Source organism: Anas acuta, chromosome 26, assembly GCF_963932015.1.
Source record: "Anas acuta chromosome 26, bAnaAcu1.1, whole genome shotgun sequence".
Lineage (NCBI taxonomy): Eukaryota > Metazoa > Chordata > Aves > Anseriformes > Anatidae > Anas > Anas acuta.
In genome coordinates this window covers 565,142-578,633 of record NC_089004.1, presented here as the reverse complement: position 1 = coordinate 578,633, position 13,492 = coordinate 565,142, and the positions used below count along the sequence as shown (strand labels likewise).

The following is a 13,492-nucleotide window of genomic DNA, read 5'->3' as shown; positions in this document are numbered from 1 at the left end:
TGCACTTCCAGATGTTTTTCTTGTAAATTATTTAATCTAAATGGCAGCACATGAAATGTATGCTGACACTATGTGACAAGATGCTAACAGAGCAGCTAATGAGATGTGTTCTTTGTTGTTAGGCAACTTTGGATGTTGTAATGAACCTTCAGTTTCATTACATTGAGAAACTGTGGCAATCCTTCTGGAGTCCTAAAACACCATCTAGTGATAGCTCTACTGCCCTGCCATCCAGGTACTTTGATTATTTCTGAATGATGCACTTTTTGTGATATTTTATCTTAAAAATGCATGAAGTGTTTTCAGCTTCACTAGACATTTTGAATGCGTTGTAGGATTTGAAAATATTTTCTTCCTTGCAGAATCATTATAAAGAGTGTCAGAAGTTTAATATTGTGGTGTCCACACAAAGTGAAGACCTCAGAGGAAAGCATCTGCTGTGTTGATGTACATCTATGACATTCCTTATGCCTCCTGTAACAAATGCTGATCCAAAATAGAGGGAGAATTTAGATGAATGAGAATGGGATACTGCTTTTGTAAATGCTCAACAGGAACAGAAAGTTATAATTCTGTGCCATTAAATATCTGTGTAGCATGACATCTCAGACATGAAAACTAGGCTGGCTTGCTTGTTTGGGTGGCTGTCCAAATCTTTAAGTGTCTCATGTCTTGAGGAATCATAGAATCATAGAATCATAGAATATCCTGAGTTGGAAGATAATGACAAACTGAGCTACTCTGATCCTGGCTTTGTATTTTTGTCTGGCACACTGTTACTGCCTTCTTCTTCCTTTATGCTTTGGTAGTCTGCTGCAAAGAGATGGGAAGGGAAATAAGTGGAAGTAGAATTGAAAAGGTGAAGATTTCTTGTTAAAATGTGTATTGAAAAATTATGTTTTCCACTTACACTAATTATACAAAGATTTCAGATACTGATGTTTTATATTCAGAAGAAAAATGGTAAAAGTTTGAATATTAAGGCAATACCCCATAATAATCTCTAGAATATGGCACTGTTGCTCTCAATAGATGTTATCTGATGGGTATTTTGGTGCATAGGATGCTATCTGTTTGATGGTTTCAAAAACCTTTTTACTTAAGGGTATATCTGCAAGGCATATGGCAACACAGCAGAGAGCTGTGCTAGGTACGAGTACATTCATGTGGATACTGGAGGCAGCGTTTCTTCAGAGCTCTGTCTAAACTAGCATGTCTTGGTAGGGCAGTGTGCTCTAGTAGCTCTGCATGCCAGTAATAATCAAGATAGGTAAAGAAAGCATTCTGTCCCCCATTTTATATATATACAAACATAAAAATGAAGTATTATCAAAGTGCCAAGCTGGTTGAAAGTATGATAAAATGCAGAACCTGGTTCCACTTAACAGAAAGTTCAGGTGCTTGGTGGCTGCTTTTTCCATGTGAGTGTTCTAGGAATATGCCTCTTTAGTTCATTTACTAAAACTGCTCAGACAGAGGATATAAGTACCTCCTTATAGCATGTCAAAGGATGGCTTTAATTTTTTTGATGTCATGCATGGGAAAAGTTCCCTGCAAGTTCCCAGTTCCCAGTGTTGTGTCTTAATAGCTCCAGCAGCTCTTGGTGCTCTGGCAGTGCATTAAGGATTCAGTTTCCTCTGCTTGTTGTTTAACCAAGTATCTTCTGCCTAAATCATGCATAAAAAGTTTCTGTACATCTATAAAGTGAAATTAATGCTGACTCGATTGACTTCATTCAGCTGGAGACAATTTGCTCAGTTCTCATCACAACCCCAAATATTTTTCCTTATGAAAGCATTCTGCATATCAACAATGGTTAATCTGCTCAAACAGCACTGGCTGCAAACATTTGTCACCCTTGCCACAGAGCAGTTTAGAGCAGAGGGAAGAGGAGAAAGGTGTGAAGGGTTTGCATATAGCTGCAGCTATTGCTAAGGAAGCTGTGCTGAAGGACAGTTGCCAGAAACACATGAACATGTGTGTGCTGTGAAAGGCAAGTGAGACTGAAGATGGAGGAAGCAAAGGGAGGCCAAGCACAAGGAGACACATATTTGAGGTAAAACTGCAGTCAGAGGTCTAAATGCATAGACAGAGAGGTCCTTGCAGAGTCAAAGATCAGTCCGACATCTTCTTTTGAAAGAAATGTGATTTTTTTTTCCTGCTGAAAACTGACATTAGAAATCCAGGTGAAGTGTGAACACATGGAGAACCACCTTCTAATGTTGCCTCCTTTTTTCATGCAGTGAAGAAGAACACGAAGGAACCCTCCCAAAAGATAAGCTGATCACTCTGTGTAAATATGAACCTATCCTCAAGTGGATGAGAAGCTGCGATCACATCTTGTACCAGGCCCTGGTGGAAATTCTCATCCCAGATGTGCTCCGACCGGTGCCCAGTGAGTATCTGCAGTGAGACTGGGAGGACATGGGTAGTCCTGCCTCCTGCTCAGCTCTGGCTCCTTGCTGGATTGCTCCTGAGTCACCGGATGTCTGGAGAACAGCAGTCCATGACTCACGCTGGCTGGCTACCACTTGCCACAAAGATTTCCATTGTAGAAGCTGATTTAGACTTTTTTGTTTTGAATACAAGCTAATGTTTTTTGGCTAAAGCATTATACCTTCTGCAGCATTGCTCTGTATAGCCAGTATTTTGTGGCCCCTGGAAATTCCTAGGTTCATTTGGTTCATTGCATATCACATCTCCTGCTTTGGCTACGAGTCAAGGTAAAATCAAAGACTTAATGCACCACAAGCTGTTGTAAGCGTGGCTAATCCTTGTGAGATGTTTCCTTGGAGATAGTATTTTTGTTTACATAGGACCATGTTGTCCCCTACTACACCTCCTGGAAACTTGGGGTCATCTTTCATTTGGGAGATTAGTGGTGGGGTATGGAGGGTTTTCCATCTGATTTGGCTGCTCACTGAGGAGTGTGCGTCAGCCTCCCCAAGACCACAGCTTGGCCACAAGCTGGGCTGAGCAGTTCTGTAGAACTGTGTCCCTCTGAGCTGCTGCAGTCAGTCTGCATGCTGGGGCACATGCGTGTCTTTAAAGAGCATGTCTCAACATTTGGAAACTGCTCAGCTGAGCCACAAATAAGAAAAGGAAATGTGTGACTGCATTTTGGGACCTGGCTGATTTCCCGGATGCTGGATTGAGATTGCAGCTACCAAATCAGTGGCTGTGCTTTCCACAGCAGTCCTGAGCTAGAAAAGCGGTTTATAAAGACAATATGGAACAGCCTTTGTAACTCTGCAGACTTCTTTGCAGGCACACTTACACAGGCGATCCGTAATTTTGCCAAGAGTTTGGAAGGGTGGCTGATGAATGCAATGAGTGAATTCCCCCCCAAGATTGTCCAGACAAAGGTAAGCGGAAGGAGCATGTTGCAGGTCAGGGAGATGAACTGAGTGTGTGTGCATGTTGAGCTTTCCCACAGTGATTGGAAATCACTACTGGGGTTTGGCTATGTGTACTCCAAACTAACACAGTGTAATGAATAATTCTGAACCAGGAGCGGGAGAGAGGTGGGGCAATTCTTTTGTAACAGAAGCCAATGATGCTCTGTCTATTGAGCCATCCCCATGCCCTGAAATTGCAGACAAGGCTTTCTGGAAGAAAATCTTTGCACTGGAATGATAATCTCCTACTAGAAAGTGCAGGACACCTCACAGACTGAATGGCATTGCAGAGATTGAATATAAGGCTCCTACTCCCTCTCTCATAACACCATGGATTCTTGTAGCCTGTCCCTAGCTTACCAATGTGGGACAGAGAACGTGAAATCTTCTAGTTTTAAAGAAAAAGAAATGCAGAGGCTGTTTTTCAAGATGCGGTAGACACTGCAAAAGTGCTGATGGGGAGTGCGTGTCTGCATGTTAGACAGCAGGGTGGGTGAGACTGTGCAGGTTATGCCAGCTGATGTGTGCTGCATGCTTGAGCTCAGCGTTGAGAAAAGTTTGTCCCTGAGAACCACAGCATCCTGGTCATGGTGCCCTGTGTGCTCTGCTCTGCTGCAGGTTGGGGTAGTTAGTGCCTTTGCACAGACGTTACGGAGATACACATCTCTGAACCACCTGGCTCAGGCTGCTCGTGCGGTGCTGCAGAACACTTCCCAGATAAACCAGATGCTCAGTGATCTCAATCGGGTCGACTTTGCCAATGTGCAGGTAACTTACAGGATTTTTTCCCAGGCCATGCTGCCAAGAACTGGGACTCTCTAATGAGGCCATTTGCTACTAAACAGCATCTTATTTCCAATATGAAAAAAGCAATTAGGTAAACAATTTAACATAAGGTTTTGCTGTTACTTTTCCAGGTAAGTGTGCCATCTCATTGCAGACAGTGCAGAAAGTACTAAGAAATTTCTGTAATAAGTGTTACTACCAACAATAATATAATTCTAATAATAATATTGTACTGTGGTTAGGTGTGGAGGTTTTGGTTGGGTGGGTGGGCAGCCGAGTTCCACCATGGCCGTTCTCTCACTCCCCCTCCTCAAAGGGAAAGGGAATTAAATACCACACAAAGGGTTCAAGGGTTGAGATAAGGATGGGGAGATCACACAACAATTATCGTGATGGGCAAAACAGACTCAGAGTAGGGAGATAGTAAGATTTATTGTCTATTACTAACAAGCTAGAGAAGTGAGAAACAACGGAAAGAAAACAAAAACACCTTGTCCCCCTCCACCCTTTTTCACCTTCTCCCCTTGAGCAGCATGGGGGATTGGGGGGGAATGGGAGCTGTGGTCAGTCTACAGCACTTCGTCTCCACTGCTCCTTCTCGGTCACTCTTCCCCTGCACTGTGGGGTCCCTCCCACAGGATGCTGTCTTTCCCGAACTGATCCTGCAGGGGCTTCCCACAGGCTGCAGCTCTTCAAGAACTGCTCTAGATATGGGTCCATACCACGGGGTCCATCCCTCAAGAGAAAACTGCTCCAACCTGGGTCCCCCACGAGCAGCAGCTCCCCCCAAACCCCTGCTCTTGCGTGGGCTCCTCTCCACAAGCTGCAGTTCTGGCCCAGAATCTGTTCCTGCCAGGGGTCCTCCACAGGCTGCAGCCTCTGTCAGTGCAGGGCCACCTGCTCCACTATGGCCTCCTCCATGGGTTACAGCGTGGAATCCCGCTTCACTGTGGTACTCCATGGGCTGCAGGGGGACATCCTGCTTCACCGTGGTCCTCACCACAGGATGCAGGGGACTTCTGCTCTGGTACCTGGAACACCTCTCTCCCTCCTTCCTCACTGACCGTGGTGCCTGCAAGGCTGTTCCTCACTCCTCTCTCTCTCCCAGCTGCTGTTCCCCAGCAGCTGTTTTTTTTTTTCCCTCCTTTTCTTAAATATGCTCTCACAGAGGTGCAAACAACATCACTTATTGGCCTGTCTCTGGTCAGCAGCAGGGCCCTCATCTAACATGGATTCTTCTCACAGCAGCCACCCCTATGGCCCCCTGCTACCAAAACCTTGCCACGTAAACCCACTACATCAGGACAGATTGGAGGAGATGCGTTTTAGAGCTGGTTTGGAGTCCTTGCCTACTAGAAATGAAGTTCAATTCCTGGGCTGGGAAATACCAAAAACTGTAGAATAGAAGTCTTTGCATGAGTGACTGTCAGCCCTTCTTCCCGAGCAGGAGCAAGCCTCATGGGTATGCCAGTGCGAGGAAGGCACGGTACAGAAGCTGGAGCAGGATTTCAAGCTCACTTTGCAACAGCAGAGCTCCCTGGACCAGTGGGCTAGTTGGTTGGATAATGTCGTTACTCAAGTCCTGAAGCATCATGAGGGCAGTCCCAGCTTCCCAAAGGCAGCCAGGCAGTTCCTGTTGAAATGGTCTTTCTATAGGTACATTTTCTTTCTCATTTTGGGGATATTTCTGTGGCACTAGGGCATATTTACATGCCTAGAGCATGTAAATATGTTTCTTGAAACGCCAAAGCCAAGTTCTTTACACCCATGAAACTCTGGTTGACTGTTGCTCTGCCCTGGTGCAGACAGGAGTGTTGTCACCTGTATCCTTTTGGGATGGGGATAGGATGCTCCATCAACTAATTTCTTAAAGTGTTTTTGATACTCTTTAGAAATAGAGCACCATGTCCCATAGTACCCTCAGGGTCAAGAACTTCACATCAGCCACGATGCAAGTGTAAAGCACATCCCAAATATTTTGTTTCCCGTCCATTCTCCAGCTCCATGGTGATCCGTGACCTCACCTTGCGCAGTGCTGCCAGCTTTGGTTCCTTCCACCTGATTCGCCTGCTGTATGATGAATACATGTTTTATCTGGTAGAGCATCGTGTTGCCCAGGCAACAGGGGAGACGCCAATTGCCGTAATGGGAGAGGTGAGAATTGTTTATTCCCTAGTAACAAACCCAAACTAAGCAGTGCATAAAGGGGCATAACTGGTTCACAAACAGCACTGTGCCCTGAACATGTTTTATAACCATCTTTGCTGAAGGATTTACTGAGGTATTTTGAGTGCTTGGCAGAAGGATCCAGCTACCTGAGCATCTTTTCTCATGGATTGGTAAAACCTGAGCTGATGCTTTTTGGGGCAGATGAGCATCAGCTGGGATTCAGAGGCCTGGAGGAGGGAGAAAATTGACCTACCCACTTCTCTCTGTAATCTTTGGGTACCAACCCTGATTTTAGGGGACCTGCCATAGCTAAGTCGCATCAAACACAAAACCTAACCAAAAGCAAAATGTCCAAAATTTGCCTTCCCTAGAATTTTCATTGGCTCTGTGCATGTAACTTCTTCAGACCCCTCTGCAAACCCCAGAGCTACATGCACAGTCAGCCACTCTCTCAATTTTTGATGTGAAGAAGAGGAATAAATGATAGGTGTTTGGCTTTTCAGTTTTTTATTTTTATTTATTTTTTTTTTCATTACAAGTCAGACAGTAAGCATGGTGTCTGGTTTGCAAACAGGTCCTGTCCTGCCTAGCTGAAGCTGCTTTCAACTTTTCATTCTGAAATGCCCAGATTTAAAAGGTCAACCTGTGAAAGCAATAAAGAAACTACTGTTAGATTAAAACTGATCTCATTTGCTCCTTGAAGCTCATCCTGTTTTCCTCTTTCCATGGAAAGAAGAAATGAATGTGAATGTGAATTCCCACTATCCCCGCTGTTCCCACAATTCCCTGCAAAACCTCTGTCTTCATTGATATTAAAGAAACATGAAAACAAGAGAGTAGTTTCCAGCAAGACCTAGCTGTGGGAGGCTTTCATCCCTTAGGTTTTGCTTCTCCTTCATTAAACATTTGCAGTATTTCTGTTCTCCAGGAGGAGGCTGATTCTTCTTAGCAAAAGACACTGAATTGCATTCTTCCATTTCCATTGCTCACATAATTCCTGCTGTCTTCAGTTCCTTCTGCTGCTCAACGCTGCATGACTTTCCAGCATTATTGTTACAGTACTTTAGTTTCAGACCTTACCACAGAGGGAGACAACACATCTCCAGAACCAAGTATGTCACCAGCTCTCTGGTATCACTTGGTACCGTGGCCTTGCAAGCCAAAGCACTTTCCTGGCATGAATGAAAGGACTTTGCACAGAGCTGTGCAGAGTTGGAGTGCTGGTAGAATCCAGGACGGGTGAAAGCTGGCGCATCTGAGCAGCTGCCTGATGTGCAGAGAGCTGGAGAAGTGGCAACATCCTTGTGCAGCACTTGATCATGACGTGGGAGACAGAACACTTTCTCCTTATGCCCTTTTCCAAGAACTTGACCCTGTCCTGGATTTTTTGTGTTGTATATTTGCCCAGAGGTTTAAATGAGAGCGGCAGACTTATCCCCAAAATAAGTGGTTGTTTTTGTTTCTGCTTTTTGCCACTGGCACTGCTTGTGGTTTCTCCCGAGTGCTTAAATTGCTTGTTAGAATTGCTTGGAAACAGATGCCAGCAGGTGCCTTGGGTGTCCATAATCCTCGCTTAATTTGTAACTCCTTTCTCTTTCAGTTCAGTGACCTCACATCCATGTCCCCAACACTGCTGGACAAAGGTACCTCCTCTCCCTTGAGGGAAGTCCTGTGGGGCCGGGGTTGAGTCACTGTGGGAGGGGGAACCTTGTGCTGGCTCTTCCACCCCACTCCATTGGGAAAAAGGACCTCTTGTCCCTAGGGACCCCTCTGAGTCTGAGCCCTGTCCTTTGCAGATGACATCAGTGATCTGGGCAGCGAGGTGGACATGGATTCCCGGAGCATGGGGGAGCCACTTGTGAAGCGAGAACGCAGCGATGCTGGCCACTCGCTACAGGAGATCTAACATGGGGACTTGGCTTTTCTCTGGCTGGACGAGGTTTGATCTGCAAGCCTGAGTCTCCCCGGGTCTGCGCTACTAGTGCCTCTTAGTTTCTCTATATGTTTACTGCTGTTTGAGGAAGGGCTGTGGGTGGTGAGCCGGGGTGGGCGGTGGGAGGGGGCTGTGCTTCGTCCATGTGCGAAGAGTGTGTGGGATGGACGCCTGCCTGCCCCCTGCTCTCTGCCAGCAGCAGCAGTAGCATGGCTGCTGAGTGGAGAGTGAAGGTAAAAGTCTGCTAAAGAAGAGTGCAAAGTCTCCATGGTTCATGACGAATTGGATGTGCCTGGTGAGGAGAGGCTGTGCCCAGCCAAACGGGGGGATGATGGAGGGGCACATGAGGCTTTCTCTTTCAGGGAAGGTGGTTTGGGTTCCTTCCCCACTTCTCAGACTTCACTGTGATACAAAATTGAACCGATCAGTGCCCAAGACGAAGGAGAAATGCCTAACCCTTCTCCTACAGACTTTTAAGACATGCTGTCCTGGCTCTGACTTTGCCAAATCGTTTGTGCTGGGCACACACATACTGTGCATCTCATGAACCCACCCGTGGGACTCCAGGCTGTGCCGTGACCTGGTCCCAGCTGAGCAGTGCACGACATGCTCTGGGACTATGGGACGAGCACTCCCCTCTGCACCTGTGTCTTGCCAGCTGTGTGTTCCATCTGTGAATGATCCTGGGACACTGTCAGGCCAACTCAAGATACCAAAGGACTCTGAGGACGCAGCAGCTGGCCACAAAGCTGGCTCTGATGCCCATGACCGTGAGATGGGGGTATCCCCATCCTCACCAGGGTACCCATGCAGAACGGATGATCCCACGCCCTGAGCTCCCAGCAGGTTCTGTACAATTCTTGCTTGAAGTCTTGCAAAAATAGTGACATGGCCCCACACGTGGGCCTGTGTCCAGGGCGTGGGCGAGGGGTGTGCGACCGCAGTGCCTTAGGGCAGGCAGTGTGCCTGCTTCCCGCAGTGCTCAGCCCTGGCCCTGCAGCAGCAAGGGGCTCTCTGTGGGCCCTGGCAAGCACCATGCTCAGCACCGCAGTGGCGTTTCCCTTGCTGCTTTGCTTCTCCTGCTCCCACGCTGTTGCACTGGCTCCTGCAGGGCTGAGGCAGGGCTCTGATTCCATGAGGTCCATGTGGTCGCTAACGGTGGGGCTGGTGGGGGGGCTGTCATCAAGCCAAACTGCAAAAACAAAGCCCCAGGGCAAACCTGTCTGTGAATAAAGGCTGTGTCATAAATAGCTTTTATTATAATTATTTCTAATGATGTTTTATACAGCATTTGATGTGAGCTTTTCCAGGGGCCTCGTGTACATTTGCATATCAGAGTATATTCTATCCAAATATAATATTTACTCATTCAAAGTGGTACTAAGGTACTTGTGACACTTTAAAAAAAAATGCTAATGGAAAGTAAAAAGAAAGTGTGTACAGTGGCGCATCTTTCCCTCTTACTGTCCTGTGCTGTTGTCTGTCAGGGTGATGTCTGTCTGTAAATGTCTCATATCAAAGTAGCAGGAGACAAATGAGAAAGCTGGATATATTTGTAAATAATGACAATGAATACTCCCTGGGTCAGTGTCTGCACTTCAGATCTTGCTGATGAGATCAAATGGTCAAAAAAAACGACTGAGCAACCAAGCCTTATACTCCCCTGCTCCCACAGAGTGTGAAAACTCCAGCTGGTGCATTGGCTCTTCATTGCAGCCCCTACCGACTGAAGCCAGCCACCTCCTGCTCACCACGGACATGCAAGCAAGATGCTCTGGAACAGTGCAGCACCGTGCAAGGAGTCTGGATAACCACCTAAACTCCACGTGCACAAAATTCCCAACTAAACCTGAATAGCAATAAACATATATGAAATGCTCAGGCCTGTACAATAGTTGTGGTGGTCCCATTTCTTCTTTAATCACTGAAAGGAGGCGGGGAACAGGGATGTGATTAAGGACAGGATCATTCCTGCTCTAACACCTCAGGAAGGGGAAGGCTCCCTGCATCCTTCTCGCTCCCTTCCCTCTCCCTCTGGACAGATGGGCTAAGGTGCAGCTGGATCAGGCCCCATCAAGAGGTGGGCAGCCCCTATCAAAGGCTTAAGCCACAGGGATGAGTTTCATCCCAGCCTCCCCCACCTCTTACTGAAGCCGTGGGCCATCCTGCCCCAAGGTGTCACTCCTCCTGGGGATTGCATGGCCCAGGCTTCAACCCTTTTTAAGGGATTTTCTGCTTCCTCTCATAGGCATGGGGAAAAAGGCAGAAGACCTTTGTTTGTCACCCTGGCAGCACTAGGAGCTTGAGCACTGCACAGGGCTGAACCCTCCTTGTGCGTGTTTGTTACTGTCCCTGCACAAGACAGGGAAACTGAGTCTGGAGCTGAGATGCCTCTTGCAGTGGGGTCCTGCCTGCCCCTCTTCTGCCTCCCCAACCCAGCGCCTGCAGAGCTCATGGGGCTCAGCTGGAGCTGCTTAACCCTCAGATACACTTCAGCTGGCACTTGGTGGGGCCCAGCCAGTCATGGTCCTGGCTGCTGGGCCCCTTCTGGGCAGTTGCTTTTATAAACCAGCAGCCTGAGAACCCCCAGGGGTTTTTCTTTCTCTTTTTCTTTTCTTCTCCCTCCTTCTCTGTCTTTTAGGAGCCTTAGCTTGGAGGTGGGAGGGCTGGGGGTCTGCTGCCTGCAGCTCTCTAGGATGTGGTGCTAGGACTTCCCACTCTTCCCCTCTACCGTGTCAAGCAGGTAAGGGCACGGCACAGGGCTGCCCCTCTCCCCCATCCCTTGGCTGGGGCTGCCGCCCAGGGGCTGTGCTCTGCCCTGGGGCTGCCTGTGGCCAGAAACCACCCCAGCACCACCCTTCTCCTGTGTGGTGTCCCAGATGAAGGACCATGTCATCGCGTAGTTCTGTGGTGGCCCTGGGGCTCGGTTCCCAGCCTGGCTGCAGCACCACTCTGCCAGCGCGAAGAAATTCCTTCCCTGGGCTGCATCTCCTTCCGCCTCGGAGCCGCTCACTCGCCCTGCTCGGCCAGGATGACTTCAAGAGCTTCAGTGGGTGTGTGGCCATGGGGATGTGTGTGTGGGGGGTGAGCCCTAGTCTTGCTTTGTGCTTATCCCAAGACCCTTATCTGGAATGGGTTTAGGTTTGTGGCTCCCAGGCCGATGGGCCTAGGCCTTCCTGGCACCTCTGCCACCTGTGCTGTTGCTGCTGGGACAGGGCAGTGCTGTGCATCCTGAAGGCCACCAATTCACACCCGTGTCCTTGTTGCTCCCCCAGGAGCTTCTGTGATGTGAGCGATGCTTTGGGTGCTGGCCTGTTCGACTGCAGCTACTCTGTCCCCGACCCACAGCTGGTCCGGAGGATTGTGTCCCAGGTAGAGTTCTACCTCTCTGACGAGAACCTGGCCAAGGATGCCTTCCTCCTGAAGCACGTCCAGAAGAACAAGATGGGCTTTGTCAGCATCAAGTTGCTCACGTCCTTCAAGAAGGTAGGCTGGTTATGGCAGGAGGCAGCCTCCACATGGAGGCTTTAGTTGGATGAGAGAACTGTGAGGAAGCACTGGTGGCATGGAGTACAGGGGAGCTGTGGCTTATTGCTGGGGTCCTTGGGAATCTTCTCTAATCCCCAGCAGTAGTTGGGTGAAGGGTGACATTGCCCTGCTGTGACTTTGGGGTGAGGGGGCTGCAGCCTGCCTGGACTGCCAGGGAATGCAGCGGCCTCCTTTTCACCGCAGGTGAAGTACCTGACACGCGACTGGCGGCTCACGCTTTACGCCCTACAGTTCTCAGAGCTGCTGGAAGTGAATGAGGAGGGCACCAAAGTGAGGCGGCGGGTCCCCCTCCCAGAGTCCCTGCTGAGCATCCCCCCCAGCAAATTGCTCCTGGCTTGGGACCCACTGCCTCAGGAGCTGGGTATGCTGCTGCCACTCCAGAAGAACTTCATCGAGACCATCACGAGGATGTTCAGCCCCTTTGGCGCAATCGCCTCCATCCGCATCCTGCGGCCGGGCAGGAAGCTGCCCTCAGATGTACGGAAATACACGGTGCGCTTCCCCGAGCTGCTGAGTCGCTGCTGTGCACTGGTGGAGTATGAGAGCTTGGAGAGTGCCCGCAGGGCCTTTGAGGACCTGAGCCGCCCTGGCTCCGCAAGCATACGGGTGGTACGGCTCTCAGGGAAGGGCTCAAAGAAAAGTGTGACTGAGAGGGAGGCAGCGGCAGTGGAGGAGACGCTGGGATGGAAGGCACAGGCAGCGGCAGCTGAGATGTTCCCTTACAGCCTTGAGGACTCCTTGCTGTGCAGCTCCCTGGAGTCAGACACGGCCCAAGCCTCATTGCCCCTCCTCCTCTCAACACCCTCCAGGCCTGATGGCCACAGTGGCTTCAAGCCTGGCTCCTTTGGCAGCACCTTTACCAGATCGCTCCTTGCCAGCAAGGTCTTTCCTCCACTAACCACAGAGCTGAGCACTGGTGGCTGCTTTGGCCTTGGCTCCAGCCCTGAGAGCTCCCAGGGCCTTGATTTTGGCTGGGGGAGCGGGGTAGGTGCGTGGACACCCTGGGGTGGCAGCACAACCCCTGACCCCCCTCTGGATGCCAAATCACCTCCCGGCAATCCCCTGGCTGTGAAGCAGGTATCAGAGTCCCTCGGCCTCTGTGCTGGTGTGCTTCGCCTGCCACATGGGCCTGATGGCACCAAGGGCTTCTACAACAGCATTGGGAGAGGAAAACTTGTCCTCAAGCACTAAGGCTCCTTTGTGTTTTGGTTTGGGGATTATTTTTGGTTTTGTTTTTCCTTATTGTGTCAAGAAGAATAACTTGGTGGCCCAGAGAGCCGCGGGCGGTGGCAGTGCAGCTGTTTTGGGGGTGAGGATGCTCGGGGCAGAGCAGGGTGTGAGCTGAGACACTGAGCACCAGAAGAACCCAGCGCCATGCTCAGGCCAGCAGCCACCACTCCTGCCAGGGCCCAGGCCAGCCCTGGGTGATGCTGCTGGGATTCTGTCATGTTGGGTCCCCCCACGTCCCTGGGGCCAGTGACAATGGGGACACTGAGAGCTCCTGCATGAGCATGGCAGGACAGCGCTGCCTCCTGAAGGTGCTGTTGCATGCATTGGTGTAAAGTTGTGGAGCTCGGATGTGAAATGTTCAATAAAGTGAGATGAAGTTTCCAGGCAATTTCTGGTTATGGCAGTGATTTATTTATGATGTTTTTTC

At 49.3% G+C, this 13,492-nt stretch overlaps 2 protein-coding genes across 17 annotated transcripts in view; both read left to right on the top strand.

Annotated features, from left to right (window-relative positions):
- RFX2 (regulatory factor X2) overlaps nucleotides 1–10,180 on the top strand; it is a 61,585-nt gene extending 51,405 nt beyond the window's left edge. For 11 of the 15 annotated variants that reach the window (XM_068662004.1, XM_068661997.1, XM_068662006.1 and 8 more), the window contains 8 exons: nucleotides 123–235; nucleotides 2,244–2,395; nucleotides 3,256–3,365; nucleotides 4,017–4,166; nucleotides 5,632–5,840; nucleotides 6,185–6,338; nucleotides 7,954–7,996; nucleotides 8,150–10,180. In XM_068662004.1, coding sequence (XP_068518105.1) covers nucleotides 123–235; nucleotides 2,244–2,395; nucleotides 3,256–3,365; nucleotides 4,017–4,166; nucleotides 5,632–5,840; nucleotides 6,185–6,338; nucleotides 7,954–7,996; nucleotides 8,150–8,259 — 1,041 coding nt within the window. In that variant the 3' untranslated portion in view covers nucleotides 8,260–10,180. The remainder of the gene's footprint in view (nucleotides 1–122; nucleotides 236–2,243; nucleotides 2,396–3,255; nucleotides 3,366–4,016; nucleotides 4,167–5,631; nucleotides 5,841–6,184; nucleotides 6,339–7,953; nucleotides 7,997–8,149) is intronic. The other 4 variants (XM_068662007.1, XM_068662003.1, XM_068662001.1 and 1 more) reach the window with 1 other exon arrangement.
- A 153-nt stretch (nucleotides 10,181–10,333) lies between these two features.
- On the top strand, nucleotides 10,334–13,453 carry LOC137845114 (la-related protein 6-like). 2 transcript variants are annotated; one of them, XM_068662012.1, is made up of 4 exons: nucleotides 10,334–11,029; nucleotides 11,166–11,339; nucleotides 11,562–11,772; nucleotides 12,019–13,453. In XM_068662012.1, the coding sequence occupies exons 2-4, from the start codon at nucleotides 11,176–11,178 to the stop codon at nucleotides 13,024–13,026; spliced, it is 1,383 nt and encodes a 460-aa protein (XP_068518113.1). In that variant the 5' UTR covers nucleotides 10,334–11,029; nucleotides 11,166–11,175; the 3' UTR covers nucleotides 13,027–13,453. The 2 variants fall into 2 exon arrangements, with proteins under 2 accessions (XP_068518113.1, XP_068518114.1); XM_068662013.1 differs by lacking the exon at nucleotides 10,334–11,029 and having other exon boundaries at nucleotides 11,181–11,370.
- The last annotated feature ends 39 nt before the right edge of the window (nucleotides 13,454–13,492 follow it).

What these genes read in the sequence shown, in the direction of transcription:
- LOC137845114 (XM_068662012.1), top strand. Translation starts at nt 11,176, where the DNA reads ATGTCATCGCGTAGTTCTGTGGTGGCCCTGGGGCTCGGTTCCCAGCCT. An exon ending in GACTTCAAGAGCTTCAGTGG is followed by an intron (nt 11,340 to 11,561) that starts GTGTGTGGCCAT and finishes TTGCTCCCCCAG; the next exon opens with GAGCTTCTGTGATGTGAGCG. An exon ending in TGCTCACGTCCTTCAAGAAG is followed by an intron (nt 11,773 to 12,018) that starts GTAGGCTGGTTA and finishes TTTTCACCGCAG; the next exon opens with GTGAAGTACCTGACACGCGA.